Genomic DNA, 15,102 nt, shown 5'->3' with positions numbered 1-15,102 from the left:
CTAACCCTGTTTTCCTCAACCCCCTCTTTGATAATATTACCCTCTTTTTAAATCCTTTCACTGGCTTCCTAGCTCCTCCCTCATTAGTACCAAACCCTTCAACTTCTCTCTTAAAGTTGTACATCATCTTGACCTCCCCCTACATCACTAATCTCATTTTCTTCTTTCCCACTCTCTGTCTATTGAGGTTGTTTCTGTAATACTCAGTATGTGGATACACGGGTGCTTTAGTCTAAGCTGAAAGATCTCTAAAATAGCTCTCCTAGAAGTGGCAACTCTTTAATGATCTTTTCCTATCCCTCCTTCTTACAACAGTCTGTACCTAACAAACTCTGCAAGTCTCAGCACTATTCCACCCAAAATTCAAATTATTACAAAATGTTATTTAATAAAAGGAAATGTCAAACCTTTTAATATTTTATCACTTACAATGTAGGTCAATTTATTAATATTTCTTCCCTTCATAAGATGATCCACTAAGCACTGGAAATTACAAATATAAAGAAGGATTATAAATAACTGATTTAGCAAACAGTATTACTGTATTCCAAGTTAATTACACGTCTCTTCTTTTAAAATGTCACGAAAGAGTAATTCTACATACATGCATTATAAACACGGAATTACTGATTTTCAAAATAATCACTAACTTGGTAATATCTCTTCCATAAGCCTTTTTACTTTTATAGGAAACCTTTTATTTCAGAAACCTAGCTCTGCTGGATCTTCTGTCACTTCCAACTTTTAAACTAAATTCTAGTAGATCAAAATAATTTTTTTTGGACCAGACTGTGACAGGTGCGCCCAGGGTTTGGGGAAAGAATAACATGCAAGGATCTCTACCTTGGTGTGACCCACATTTGTCTGTCAGAATTGCAGTCCCTGTGCTGGGGATTTCAGTGTATTTGTTACAGAAACTAGTTACTGCTTGATTCCAATCCGTTCCTTATTTTGATTAGGTTTACCTGAAGACTTTCATGTCACGTGACTGCTTCAGCATATCTGTGAAAAATAATGTAGATACTTTTGTTCATTATCTTTTTAAGTATGCTTTCTAATCAACATGTCCTGATTAAAATTAAAACACAGTTTATCATGAGATTTAATGATTATGGTCTCCTAATTTATAAATATTTTCTGTGGACTGCACCTTTAAATTTCTAATGAGGTTTTCCATCTCCATTTTGGAGAGTAATTTCACTTTAAGGTGGCAGCTGTTAGAGTTTCTTGCACACTGTGCTCACGCTCATGGAGATTTCACGTGCTTTTTTGTTGTTGTTCCTTTCCTTGATCTAAACTAAATTTATCTGAAAGCATGTTGTTGTTCTTTTGTGTGTGGAAAACATAATATAATGGTGATTCAGAGGTATAACTGGAGCTCAAAGTAAGTATGAAACAGTGAAAAGGTTTCTCCTTTTTATAAAAGAGAACAGATCTAGGTTAATATAGCCATTTATGGAATATGGATGTTTCCCAGTTTAACAATTAAGTGTGAAAAATAGATGGAAAGATTTGGAGAAATATCACTGGAAATATCACTGTATCTAAGAAGGCTAGTAATTTTTCCCTAAAACTCTTAGGGAAAAATGAATTGCGACTCTTAGACTTGTTTTCACATGAACATGTCAGAGCATAAGGGTAAAATCATGGTCCCATTGACTTCAATAGGGTCACAATTTCTGCCTAAGAGTTTTAACAGAGGTGCTTCCAAAGCATTATGTACTAGAAACAAACACTGAAGCTGAAAATTATAATTTCCTTCCAGGAAGCCAACAGGAAACAGAAAATACCTCTGAATTTCTAGCCCATTTAAAACAAAAAACAACATCCCTTTTCACTATCTATGTTGGCAACCTAGAATTTCCTTTTTTGAATTAAGAAACATGCAAGTGAAAGGCTGCTGAACATTTTCATACAAAGCAACTAACGCTAGAAGGATCTGCAGATACATTTGTAATATCTGAAAAAATTTAGTTTAAGAATCTCTGCTAGAAGAGATGTACTAGAAGAGAGACCCAGTCCACAGCATGTAGATTTGATGATAATCCACAAGTGACAACTTTACGATCCTACAGATGATATCATCAAACCAAAAGAAGCCAGGTGCCTATTGGTTAAAGAGATTGTATTGATGGGAGCAGTTTGGGTTTTTGTTTTATTTTTTGTCTAGTTCACATTCTCTTTTCAATAAGTAGAAGCTTTGGTAAAAGAGGACAGGTTGCCAAGGCCACTTGCTCTGTGCTGTTGTGGTGTACAACATGAACAGAAGTACTAATGCCTAAAGTCTGACTCACCTAATTAGTTATTAGACTCCAGCAGAATCTGTCTCAGAAACTGAACCTCTTCATGATAAGGCGTTTTGTGAGTTAACACGCTTCTCAGAACTGTATGAAGTATGGAATCTACAAGACTCAAGTGCACCATAATGAGTTAATGTAAATAAAAATTATGTGGAATTAGTGAAAATTGGTAGAGGCTATATTATCTGATTTCTGAAGAAATGTAAAGATAAATATGTCAATATAAAATTGAGAGAAAATGATGTAATTTTGAAAAAATGTCATGGTGAAAAAAGCATTGGGATGTCTGCCGATATTATAACTGAGGAAATTGACAGTTTCACACAAATAGGTTGGTAGTTTAGAAAGGTAAAGGTGCAGTAAACAGAAAACACTCCTAAGTTAGGGCTTGTGTCCCTAGTGGGGTAATGCACTCTATGGGGGTGTGACTTTTAAAGTGCATTCATTAATGTGTTGCATATTAATTGCTCTGTGTAGGCCAGGGGTTGGCAACCTTTCAGAAGTGGTGTGTTGAGTCTTCATTTATTCACTCTAATTTAAGTTTTCACATGCCAGTAATACGTTTTAACATTTTTAGAAGGTCACTTTCTATAAGTCTATGATATATAACTAAATTATTGTTGTATGTAAAATAAATAAGGTTTTTAAAATGTTTAAGAAGCTTCATTTAAAATTAAATTAAAATGCAGAGGCCCCTGGACCAGTGGCCAGGACCTGGGCAGCGTGAGTGCCACTGACAATAAGCTTGCGTGCCATAGGTTGCCTACCCCTGGTATAGACTCTGCAATACATTAGTGCACTTTAAAAATCACACCCCTGTACAATACATTACCCCACCGGATAGATACACCCTTTCAAAACATTCCTTATTGGAAAAATATGTTAAATAAATATATAAACCACTCCAACTATAAATGGATGGGCGACCACATCTCTTGCTTTTTGCATCCTTAAGATAATCACTCTTTTTTATTTTGCAGTTCTTCTACCCAAAAAATACAAGAGGTAAAAATATTAATTAGCTAAGAGAGAGAGGTGCATCTCTGATGAAAATGAAAATTGTTTTACAACCTTAGCTTTGGAATCATTACTGTGACTCTGTGATGTAGCTGTAATTTAGTGGATGGAAATAAGGAGAAACTAGCCCCAATTTTTAAAAAATAATTCAATACTTTCTATAAACGTTGCAATGTCCAACCATTTCTAGGATAGAGATGACATGGATCAAGTCCTAACCACTAAATTTCCCTTCATAGATTTGAGCAAGAATATAATGTAAAAGCTGGCAACTAATTTAGTAAATATTAAAGAAGTCTATTAGTCATTTTGTAGATGCTGGTATTAAATATGGGTTATTTCCCCATATTTCAGTGTTCAAAAGGATCCTGTAACAAAGGAAATAATTATTACATCAACTGTCTTCAAAGTTTCTGCGTATGTAAGTATTAACTTTCTTGCCACGGCACCTATACATCATGAGAGCTAGGCATAAAACACACTCTCAAGTTTAATTATACAACATGAAAATATCAAATTGATTTGAAAATTACACAAAAATGTAAATAAAATGTAGTATTAAATTTGAAGAGATTGTTCAGGCACACTACTTTTTATTAACCCTTTTTGCTGGTGTCATCTTTGTTCTAGTCTTTAATAACATTTCACCAATGAGCACGAGCACCACTTCATTTTCTATTCAGTAAAAAATAAATTTTGAGCCCTGTGGCTTTCTAGGAATATAGGTGTAGAGCTCTAGAGAGAAGAGCCTATGCAAAGCAATACATTCCAGCCCAGGGCTTGGCTACACTGGAGAGTTGCAGCGCTCGTGGTGGGTTTACAGCGCTGCAACTTAGGCTACGTCTACACTACGGGATAATTTCGAATTAGCTTAAACCGGTTTTATAAAACAGATATTATAAAGTCGATTGTGCGCGTCCACACTAGGCACATTAATTCGGTGGTGTGCGTCCATTGGTCGAGCAGCGTCATTTCTGGAGCGTGCACTGTGGGTAGCTATTCCGAGCGCTATCCATACGTTCCGCAGTCTCCCCGCCCCTTGGAATTCTGGGTTGAAGCCCAGCTGCCGATGGGGCAAAATCCTTGTCGCGGGTGGTTCTGGGTACAGCCTCACCCCCTTTGTGAAAGCAGCAGACGACCATTTCGCGCTTTTTTGCCTGGTGAACTGAGCAACGCCATAGCACGCAAGCATGACCCTGCTGAGATCAGTAACGCAATCTGTGCGTTGTAAACACCTCGCCATTCTCGTGCAGTCTATGGTGAAACCATGAACTGAAGGCATGGGGCAGGAGGCAGTACGCAGCGTGGTGCTGAGAGCGTATGGGACATGGACACTGAATTCTCCAAAGCTGGGCCTCCGTTTTGGAGCTATCGCTGGTAATGGGGGCAGGTTCTACCCAATTGAATGCCGATTTGGGCAGGCGGGAAACAAGCACAGACTGGTGGGACGCATAGTTTTTGCAGGTGTGGACGATTCGCCAGTTGCTTTCGAACTTTCGCATGCCTAAGAACACTGTCCTTTGAACTTGTACTTGCTTTCCCCTGCCCTGAAACGCCATATACCAAGAGAGAGCGCCCTCGACAGTGGAGAAGTGAGGGCAATAGCCCTTGGAAACTTGCCAACGCAGACAGCTATACCGATCAGTCGGGAACAGTTTGGAGTGGGAAAATCTACGTGGGGGGCTGCTGTGAGCAAGTACCAAAAGCAATCCATTAAGCTGCTGCTACGAAAGGTTTGTGACTTCGGAACCTGCAGGTCATCAGTGGATGGCTTTGCTGGCAATGGGATCCCTACTGTGGGGGGCGAAGATGGACCCATATCCACTATCTGGCCCTGACGCACCAGGGCACCAGTACATTAAACCGCAAGGGGTACTTTTCAAATGGTGCTGCAAGCACTGGTGGTCCAAAGGGATTTTCACCAACATCCCGTGGGATGGCCAGAAGGTGTCATGACCTCGCGTCTTCAGAAGCACTGCTCCTGTTTAAAGGCGAGCAAGGAATTACTTCCAGCACCCAGAAAATAACAGTTGGGCGATGTTGAATGCTGTAGTTATCCTGGGGGACCCAGCCTCCCTTGATGCCATGGCTCATGAAGCCATACACAGACAGCCTGGACAATGGTCAGGCGCTGTTCAACTACAGGCTGAGCAAGTGCAGGATGGTGGTGAATGTGCATTTGGCCGTTTAAAGGCTCACTGGCGCCACATTACTCACTTGCTCAGACCTCAGCCAAACCAATGCCCCTTTTTATTGCTGCTTGCTGTGTGCTCCACAATCTCTGTGAGAGTAAGGGGGAGACCTTTATGGCGGGTGGGAGGCTGAGCAAATCATCTGGCCGCTGATTACGCGCAGCCAGACACCAGGGCGATTAGAAGAGCACACCAGGAAGCGATGCGCATCAGAGAAGCCTTGAAACGAGTTCTATCAATGGCCAGGGTACGGTGTGACTTGATGTGTTGTTTCCCCTTCATGAACCCCACCCCTTCATTGACTCCTTCCCGTAAGCAACCCACCCTCCCTTTGATACAGCTTGCTTAAGGAAATAAAGTCACTTCATTTAAAAATCATGTATTCTTTATTAAAGTCATTCCCTGTAAGCAACCCCCTCCCCTTTGCATGTATTCTTTATTAAAAAGTAATTATAAAAGAGGCAGAGAATTATCAAGGTATCCCGGGTGTGGTTTGGGAGGAGGATAGGAGGAAGGAAAAGGCCATTAAGCACATTTCAATGTAATGACAGCCTTTTGGTTGGACTGTCCCGGGGTGGAGTGGGTGGGGTTGCAGAAAAGCCTTCCCAACGCATCTAACACGTCTGGGTGAGAGAGGATATGGAACATGGTGTACTGGAGGGTGGTTAAACATGGGCTGCAGTGGCACTCTGTACCCGCTGCTCTTCCTGAAAGATCCACCAGACGTCGGAGGATATCAGTTTGATCACTTGACGTGGGATAGCTGCACACAATGCACCACTCCAACAGTGCTGCAAATGTGGCCACACTGCAGCGCTGGTAGCTGTCAGTGTGGTCACACTGCAGCGCTTTCCCTACACAGCTGTACGAAGACAGCTGTAACTCCCAGCGCTGTACAGCGTAAGTGAGCCATACTCCCCAGTGCAGCCATCTAGATCATACTGTTATTTTATATAACTCACAGATAGAATCAGTAGAAGCTAAGGCTAGAGTAACAAAGGAGCTTAGTGTTAACAATGCTTCCCAGCTATTTTCTTCCACTAGGCAGATCGATTCCAAATCCTCCACCATGCACCTGAGCATGCAACAACTTAAATGTAAGGGTATGGCTACACTTACAGCTGTACAGCGTGGGAGTTACAGCTGTCTTCGTACAGCTGTGTAGGGAAAGCGCTGCAGTGTGGCCACACTGACGCTACCAGCGCTGCAGTGTGGCGCATTTGCAGCGCTGTGGGAGTGTTGCATTGTGGCAGCTATCCCAGTGTTTCAAGTGGCTGCATGTGCTTTTCAAAAGAGGGGTGGGGTGGAGTGGACAGGGACATGGGGGAGACAGAGAGAGTGGATTTTGGAGCTGACACTGTTGTCAGCTCCCTGCCTTGCAAGTTCTAAGGACTGGAAGATACACAGCACCTATCTTCAATCATTTTAAAAAGTTTTGACCCCTTCCCCCACCCCTCTCTTATTCACTAAATGCAATTATGCCTCCTAAATAGCCTTCAGACCACATAAGCAGCTGCTCAACACGGACTCCCCCTCCCCCTCCGCCATGTGGCTTCTTTCCTCAAGCAAACAGCTGTGAACATTTCAAAGCAATTCCCTGCCTCGCTCGCTCCAGCAACCAGGAGCCGTGTTTGTTTTTTAGATAAGCAGCTCTGGGGATTCCCGGAGTTCAGCCACTCTTCCAGTTTGTTGTGAACAGGCATTCTGGGATACCTCCTAATACCCTGGAGGCCAATTACAGCACTTTTGGTGGCCACACTTGCGGAGCAGCACTGCATCACCAGCGCTGCAATTGTTATACCCCAAGCAGACCAGGTGTACAGCCATCGCTGCAGCCAGGGAGTTGCAGCGCTGGATGTGCCTTGCAGGTGTGAACAGTTACTAAGTTGCAGCGCTGTAAACCCACCACCAGTGCTGCAACTCTCCAGTGTAGCCATGGCCTAAGATAACATCTTCCAAAAGAAAAAGAGTTGGTGTCACTGCAGACAACACACACTACCGGTGGCCCAGTTTTTCGTCAGTGGGCCATCATCTTTTAACTATCATGCATCGTTCATAGACCGTTTTGGAACGCTTTTTAAAAAATAATCTCTTGTGTGTTTGTCAGTATTTTCACCTCTCTCCTGCCCATTAAACTCAGGTTTCTTTTCATATAAAAAATGCTAAAACTATATGCCTGGAACCAAAAATTATTTATTAGCATTTTTATTTTAACACTCTTTCATATCTGCAGTTGTTTTCATATCTGTGAATTGGTATTGGTTTGACATCAACTTTAGAGATTTATATTATTGTTTGGTTAGATTTAGGTAAAACATCCAAAAAGACTTCTGGGTGCCTTTGTCATATTTTAAAAATACCATCAACATAATAAACAAGAATATATTCAGTGGTCTCCACAAAACCAACAAATGAAGGGATGGGGAAGAAATCCCATTCCAATCACAGATCCCTGTCCTTAGTACAAGCCCTCTTCCCAAAAGCCTAGGAAAAGAAGTTGGCTTTGCAGCATTTTCTTGAGGTCAGCAAACATGAGTTATTTCAGATGAAGGGGGAGAGTGAATTGCAAAATCCAGGCCCACCACGGAGAAAAGCCTGTGCGCAGTTTCCTCTTATAAAATGAAGATACTTTAGCTTGAGTACCTGTACTACCTCAAAACAGGTTCAGTTTCTGAGTTGATTTAGGTGTAGTTTTTATGGAGCGTGCATATAGTAATCTGACTTTGAGGTGACAAAGACATTGATCATATTGGTAGTGTCCGGATCCGAAAGAAATAGTAACAACCACTTAGCCAGACATAGATGAAAGAAAGCTGTCTTGGTCACTGTTGCTATATGATCATCTAACAGCAGCTGGGAATCTAATAGAATGCTAATTCTGAAAACTGGAGTAACAAATGGTACACATGAATCCTCAATTAATGAGGCAAAGATAATCCTCACTATATCTTCTTGTGGAATCCTCATTCTATGAGCATCACTTCCTTTTCATGCGGACTGAGCCTCAGCCACCTAGCCCAATCTCTACCAAAAACTGGCTGGATCAGATAAAATAGAGAAATAGAGCTTGGAGTCATCAGCATAATGAAAACACTGTGTCATGTCAGGCCTCCTTACTAACCCCAGCCCCATATGCTTATCTTGACAACTTGGTAACACTGCTTTCAGTGCTGAAACCATGTAATTACAGAAAGCACTGTGATACACTGGTACTGAATATGTTCCAAAACTACTTTTCAATTTTTAATCTTCTGACCTTTCAAAAAAAATTAAACTAATACTAGATTTTAGGACTTAGTTACATGTATATAAGTATTTTAACACAGATTTTGGCAGTCCAGAGAGAGTGGGGAAGGAAAGTATTAGAAATGTTTGTAACAATTGTATACTTCTGAACTCAAAATGGTTTAAGAAGTCCAAATGATTTGCATATAACCAAATTTCAGCACGAAGAAACCTGAAGTATTTATGATATTAAATAACAAAGAAATTTCTTGAATGCTAACTCATCCTTAACTACAGCAGTGCTCTTGGCACCAGAGTAGTAAATACAAACACATACATATATTTGCCAACTCTTAAGATATACTGTATTGATAAAATGTTACACATGGTGTTTTGGAGAGATGTTCAATAGTATCATTATTTACAGTATGTCACACATATGCTGTCTCAAATCATCACCAGATTATCTCCATTTCTCCAAAGCCAGCAGTTAAAACTGTCCAGCTCTGGCATCAGTAAGTCAACCGAGTGTCACACACCCACTACCTGTTTAAACTTAGAACTGCAGATGGAAATGATGCTATTCTTAATTTGTGTATAAGGCATCCAAATATTATGGTGATGAGGCACCGAAATATACAGATAGAACTACTCTTATCTAAAACTAGTGCAAAGAAAAAATACAATACAGTATATCTCAGCTAACTAAAATTACTTTAAAAGGCACCCAGAACACAGTGCAAAAACTCAGCCTCATTTAAGTCAGATTGTATTTCCTGGCATCAATATTTTGATCACTGTTACTTTTTGACACAGTAGTACTAATACATCACATAATTTTTTTTTATCCAGCAAACTTTAGGTGGGATTCTGTAGCCTTTACAGAGTCAAAACTTCCCTTTTGCCTGAGTAAGGACTACCAGATTGAGCTCTTTGATAACAGTCAGAAATCAATAAAATCGGATTCACAAACATAGCTTGATATTGCTCCTCTCATTTTTCTTGAATCTTAAAACTATGGACATTACTTTCAACAACATGCAGTAGCTCTAACTAGGTAAATACAGAGAAAGTTATTTCTGAGTATGTAAATATTTGCTGAGATGGTGATCAGATGCCTAAGTGTATCCTGACTGGAAAAGGGTCAGTAAGAGACTATATTTAGGGCCCCATTGAAGTTAAGACAGGTTTTGCCATTGACTTCAGTGGCAGTATGATCAGATCCTTATTCTTTAACCATTGTAATTTAGTCCCTAATTATGCAAACACTTACATAGGTGAATATCTTTACACATTAAATTAAATGGAACTACTGACTTACATAAAGTTACTTACCCATGCAAGTGTTTGCAGGATTCTTGCCTTAATGGGCATCTATTCTACCATTAACATGAACTCCACACTGTCCGCAAAATTGTCACAGTGCATTTTGTAGATAATATATTAACTGAACATAAGAGTAATTGAATGTAAGAATTCATAATGTTCAAATAAAACTGTTTAATGATTGTAGTATACATCTAGTTTGTTATTAATACTAGATTTCCCCCCCTCAGGATGAAAACGGTATGTGCTATCCTTCAACCAAAAGCCATGAACAGACATTTGCCTACTTGATTGTGGATCCTCTGAAACGACTTGTTCATGTTTTGTACCATTCTTTTGGTGGGAGCTTATTTTTTAACTGATTATTCTTAATCTCCAATTCTGTGTATTAGCAGTATAATGGAATGGAGGAGCTCGTCTTTCTATATGGAATTAATTAAAAATTCCATAGTTCCCTTCCCTTCAATGAAATACACATTGCCTGGCTATGCAAAAATGTGAACTGTGATATACATTTTCCGTAGTTTTTGTTGAATTATTAAGAAGGAATGTTTTCTGTTCACAGAAAAATCATAATTTTATACAAAATGTTTAAAAAGTCTTTGCTCTTGCTAAATTGACTTTAACTGTAAGATTCAGATCCTGCAAACACTGATGCTTGTACATACTTTTACTTAAGGATATAGCTGCCTAAGCCCCCCTTGAAGGCAATGGAACTAATCATACATAAATCTTTACAGGATTGGGGCCATAGTGAGTGCATCAGACTGTCTGAATATGACTTACATTAACTTGCATGGAATTCTTACAAGAGTCCATGAATCTTGCTCTTTCAACCCCCTATATTTTGTTACCTGTTGTGTTTCAAAAGCCTCAATAAATATATTAAAACTGTTATTCTTTTTGTCACTAATTTTATCACATTTCATTTTACATAATCTAGTTAATAAATGAGAGCTGTGTTATACACTCACTGGTTTGTATTATGCAGCATACTGAATCTAACCTCTTGGGTTACATGGACTGAAAAGCAGGTTTCCACTGGACTCATGTTTTCTCTGTGTAATTTACCCTCTCCCAGAACCGTCACTCCGTAGCAAAATTAGTGTCCTTAGTGAAATCTAGGAGTTACGGGGAGGGTGGGGTTCCACTGTGCGATGGCGGGTTCCAGCTCTTCCCCCCAGCCTGGGGACGAGGGCCAGGGATCCCATTTCTCTCCTTCACTTACGCCCCTCCCTGCGCCTGCCTAACTCCGTGGGTGGAAAAGGGGGGCGGTGGGAAGACTGGTTGCTCCCGCGCCCATTCAGGGGATGGGGGTGGGGGAAGCGGTGCCGCTCTCCTGGGGGCTGGATCGGAGAAGTCGCATCTCTTATCCTGTACCCCGTTCTGGGGGCGAGGGGGTGCTATTTTTTCTGCCCAATTCCGGGGGGGTGGGGCGCAACAGGAGTCTGGAAGTTTGGAGGAATTTATTTTTAACTTTTCGATGCATGGATTTCTGCGTTGCAGGGAAATGCAGGCGGGCGGGAGTAGATGCTTGAAAAATGAGGCGGGCGGGTGCAAAAGGCCTGGCTCTCCTGGATGTACAGGCAGGAGTTCCACAGGACTTGATATCGGCCACTGAGTCTGCCAGATTCTGTGCGGGCGGGCGCAGAAGAAACCGACGGCTCTGAGTGGATACTGTGCGGGCGGGCGCAGCTGGACTCTGTTAGAGGCTGGCTGTAGGATACAGTGCGGGCGGGCTCGCAAGGGGCGGAGCTGGCTGGGGAGTGATGCGGGCGGGCACATCTCAGAACTTTTGTTTAGTGTGTTGTGTGAGTTAGTTTCCGCCGCCGGGACAGAGGCGCCGGCCGGACTGGGCCGGGCTCGGGGAAGTTGTTGCTCGGTCGGGCTTGTTTTGCCAGTTGCTGCTGCCGGTTGTGTTTTCCCGCTGTGGGGGTCTGAGCAGCAGCAGCAGCAGCGGGGTATGCGGGGTGGGGAGCCCAGGCTCTGAGTCGCCGAGCCCCGGTACGGACGCGGAGCCATGGATCCCGGGCAGCCTCAGCAGCAAGCCCAGCCCCCGGCGCAGCAACAGGCGCCGCCGCCGGGCGCCCCGTCCGGCCCCGGGCAAACCCCGGGCGCGGGGCCTCCTCCGGCCGGGCACCAGATCGTGCATGTGCGGGGCGACTCGGAGACCGACCTGGAAGCGCTTTTCAACGCGGTGATGAACCCCAAGGGCGCCAATGTGCCGCACACGCTGCCCATGCGGCTCCGCAAGCTGCCCGACTCCTTCTTCAAGCCGCCCGAGCCCAAGGCCCACTCGCGCCAGGTGAGGGGGCAGCCGGGCGGGGGCGCAGCTGGGAGCTCTCCTGGGGCTATCGTTAGCGCCCTGGGGGCGGGGGGTAGGAGCGCCCCCCTCCTGTCCCCTGTGTGTGTGTGTGTGTGTGGGGGGAAGCGCCCCCTCCTGTTCCCTGTGTGTGTGTGTGGGGGGAAGCGCCCCCTCCTGTCCCCTGTGTGGGGGGGGGGAAGCGCCCCTCCTGTCCCTGTGTGTGTGGGGTTGGGAAGCGCCCCCCTCTCTCCCTGTGTGTGTGTGGGGGGGGAAGCGCCCCCTCCTGTCTGCCCTGTGTGTGTGTGGGGGGGGGAAGCGCCCCTCCTCCCCCTGTGTGTGTGGGGGGGGGATGCGCCCCTCTCTCCCTGTGTGTGTGTGTGGGGGGGGGATGCGCCCCTCCTCTCCCCTGGTGTGTGTGTGTGGGGGGGGGCTCGCCCCTCCTCTCCCTGTGTGTGTGGGGGGGGGAAGCGCCCCTCCTCTCCCCTGTGGTGTGTGGGGGGAGGGGGAAGCGCCCCTCCTCTCCCCTGTGTGTGTGGGGGGGATGCGACCCCCTCCTCTCCCTGTGTGTGTGGGGGGGGGAGCGTGCCCCTCCTCATCCCCTGTGTGTGTGTGTTGTGGGGGGGGACGCGCCCTCCTCTCCCTGTGTGTGTGTGTGTGGGGGGGAAGCGCCCCCTCTCTCCCCTGTGTGTGTGTGTGTGGGGGGGAAGGCGCCCCTCCTCTCCCCTGTTGTGTGTGTGTGGGGGGGAAGCGCCCCCTGCCTCTCCTGTGTGTGTGTGTGTGGTGGGGAAGCGCCCTCCTCCTCCCTGTGTGTGTGTGTGTGTGGGGGGGGAAGCGCCCCCTCCTCTCCCTGTGTGTGTGTGTGTGGGGGGGGAAGCGCCCGCTCCTCTCCCTGTGGTGTGTGTGGTGGGGGGGAAGCGCCCCCTCCTCTCCCCTGTGTGTGTGTGGGGGGGAACGCGCTCCCTCCTCTGCCCTGTGTGGCTGTGTTGGGGGGGGGAAGCGCCCCCTCCTCTCCCCTGTGTGTGTGTGTGTGGGGGGGGGGAAGCGCCCCCTCCTCTCCCCTGTGTGTGTGTGGGGGGGAGGGGGAGCGCCTTCCACTCTTGCATTCAGGAGTTTTGCAGGGGGCTCACTCCCTTTCTTGGGGGGCAGTTCCCCCGTTTACTGGGGGCGGGGGCGTGCACCCCTCTTCCTGGGATTCTTAGGGATTTTAGTTGGGAAATCTTATAAATAGTTCTGAGCAGGAGTTATCAGTCTCAACAGCTGATTTTTGTGGTGTTCATATTAGACCCAGTCTCTGCCAGGGCCTCTCACTTGCCAGCAGCCTACTTGGGCACCCAATAATTGCTCTCTTGTCTTCCAACTTTTGTCGGGAGAGTGGGATTTAAAGCCCCTAAAATTAATCTTAGAAATGTTTCACTTGAAAGAACAAAAGGATTTGGTTCTCTGATGTAATCTTCACACTGTTTATTTATCTGAGTGGAGGCTGAGGAGGAGAGGATGATAAAGGGATTGTGTCCAAACTTTTTAAAAAAACAATATGGATGTGGCTTTTCCACCATTTCATCATTGCACTCTGTAGGATTAAATTTCCCACATCAGAAGCTAATTCCAGTGCATTGGTTTTTTGGTCCCTGTTGGTACTAATCACTTTTCAGCTTTACTGAAGTGCCATTAAATTAACAATATCTGCAGATTGGACTGAAACAACTTGCCTTCTGCAGTCCTGTAGTCTGAAGACACAGGGCAAAATCCTGCAAGCCTAAAGTACAGGCTGAAAAAGAGTTGCAGAATTGGGCCCATAAGTCTCTAACAGTGTTTGTTCTTTAAGCAGTTTGACTCATGTGCCAAGATTGAAGTGTTGATATAAATATGACTAAAAGTTAATAATTAGGTTGCTGTTTACTAAATTTTTGTAAACTGCCTCTCTGCTCAAATGTTTTTATTAAGCAATGAACTTTGTTGCTAAGTTATAAAATAGACTTTATTGTAAGCTATTGTCACTTTATCTGTGTAGCCAATAGAAAAGAGATTTGCTCTGTATTACACTGGCGCCTGGTACTCCTGTAGTTAAGGGTCTGTCAACATTTCCATTATTAAACTCTGGTTTGGAAGGATTTATAACTCGGCTGTAAAAATTTTACTCTAAGCTAAACCTTGGCGCATATCCTCTCAGCCCAGGAGTTGATTCATTTCCCAAATATTAAAAAAAAATAAAAAAAAAGTCTCAGAGCGCGACCCCCCCATTATAAATTAAAAACACTATTTTTATATATTTAACACTATTATAAATGCTGAAGGCAAAGTGAGGTTTGAGATGGAGGTTGACAGTTTGCAACCCCTCATATAATAACCTCAGGACCCCTGTCCTGACCCAGAGTTTGAGAACCCCTGAGTTAAAGGACTGCAAAGAAAATAGAAAGTGGTGAGGATGGGTTATTTCTTGATTCTTGCGTTCTTGTAACTTACAGAACTATGAATTATTGATTCACAGAGTTTGTCCCATTTGGAGTGGGTGGTAACAGCCCGTTTGAACTCTTGAGATTTGGAAGAAGGTTACTATGTGTACAGCTAATACTTCTTACAACTAATTTTACTTGCAAGTTTTATCATGGTGTTCTTATGCACAAAGGTATACTAATAGGTATTCAGCAATCATTTATAGCTAGATGCTGTAATCATGTATACTGTTGAGTACATATTAAGGCGACAGTAAATGCAGCTACGTATTGTATGAGGTGCG

General features: G+C 43.9%; 2 protein-coding genes across 12 annotated transcripts in view; both read left to right on the top strand.

Annotated features, from left to right (window-relative positions):
- Nucleotides 1-10,955, top strand: part of CFAP300 (cilia and flagella associated protein 300) — a 37,545-nt gene extending 26,590 nt beyond the window's left edge. For 3 of the 4 annotated variants that reach the window (XM_032762880.1, XM_032762879.1, XM_032762881.1), the window contains exons 6-7: nucleotides 3,672-3,738; nucleotides 10,291-10,955. In XM_032762880.1, coding sequence (XP_032618771.1) covers nucleotides 3,672-3,738; nucleotides 10,291-10,422 — 199 coding nt within the window. In that variant the 3' untranslated portion in view covers nucleotides 10,423-10,955. The remainder of the gene's footprint in view (nucleotides 1-3,671; nucleotides 3,739-10,290) is intronic. The other variant, XM_075061715.1, reaches the window with a different exon arrangement.
- An 851-nt stretch (nucleotides 10,956-11,806) lies between these two features.
- YAP1 (Yes1 associated transcriptional regulator) overlaps nucleotides 11,807-15,102 on the top strand; it is a 167,394-nt gene continuing 164,098 nt past the window's right edge. For 3 of the 8 annotated variants that reach the window (XM_032762876.2, XM_032762875.2, XM_032762874.2), the window contains exon 1: nucleotides 11,834-12,365. In XM_032762876.2, the coding sequence (XP_032618767.1) occupies nucleotides 12,081-12,365 (285 nt within the window). In that variant the 5' untranslated portion in view covers nucleotides 11,834-12,080. Of the gene's footprint in view, nucleotides 12,366-15,102 lie in introns of all 8 variants that reach the window. The other 5 variants (XM_032762872.2, XM_032762873.2, XM_032762878.2 and 2 more) reach the window with 4 other exon arrangements.

Source organism: Chelonoidis abingdonii, chromosome 1 (assembly GCF_003597395.2).
Source record: "Chelonoidis abingdonii isolate Lonesome George chromosome 1, CheloAbing_2.0, whole genome shotgun sequence".
Classification (NCBI taxonomy): Eukaryota; Metazoa; Chordata; order Testudines; family Testudinidae; genus Chelonoidis; species Chelonoidis abingdonii.
This window is presented reverse-complemented; position numbering and strand designations above follow the sequence as displayed.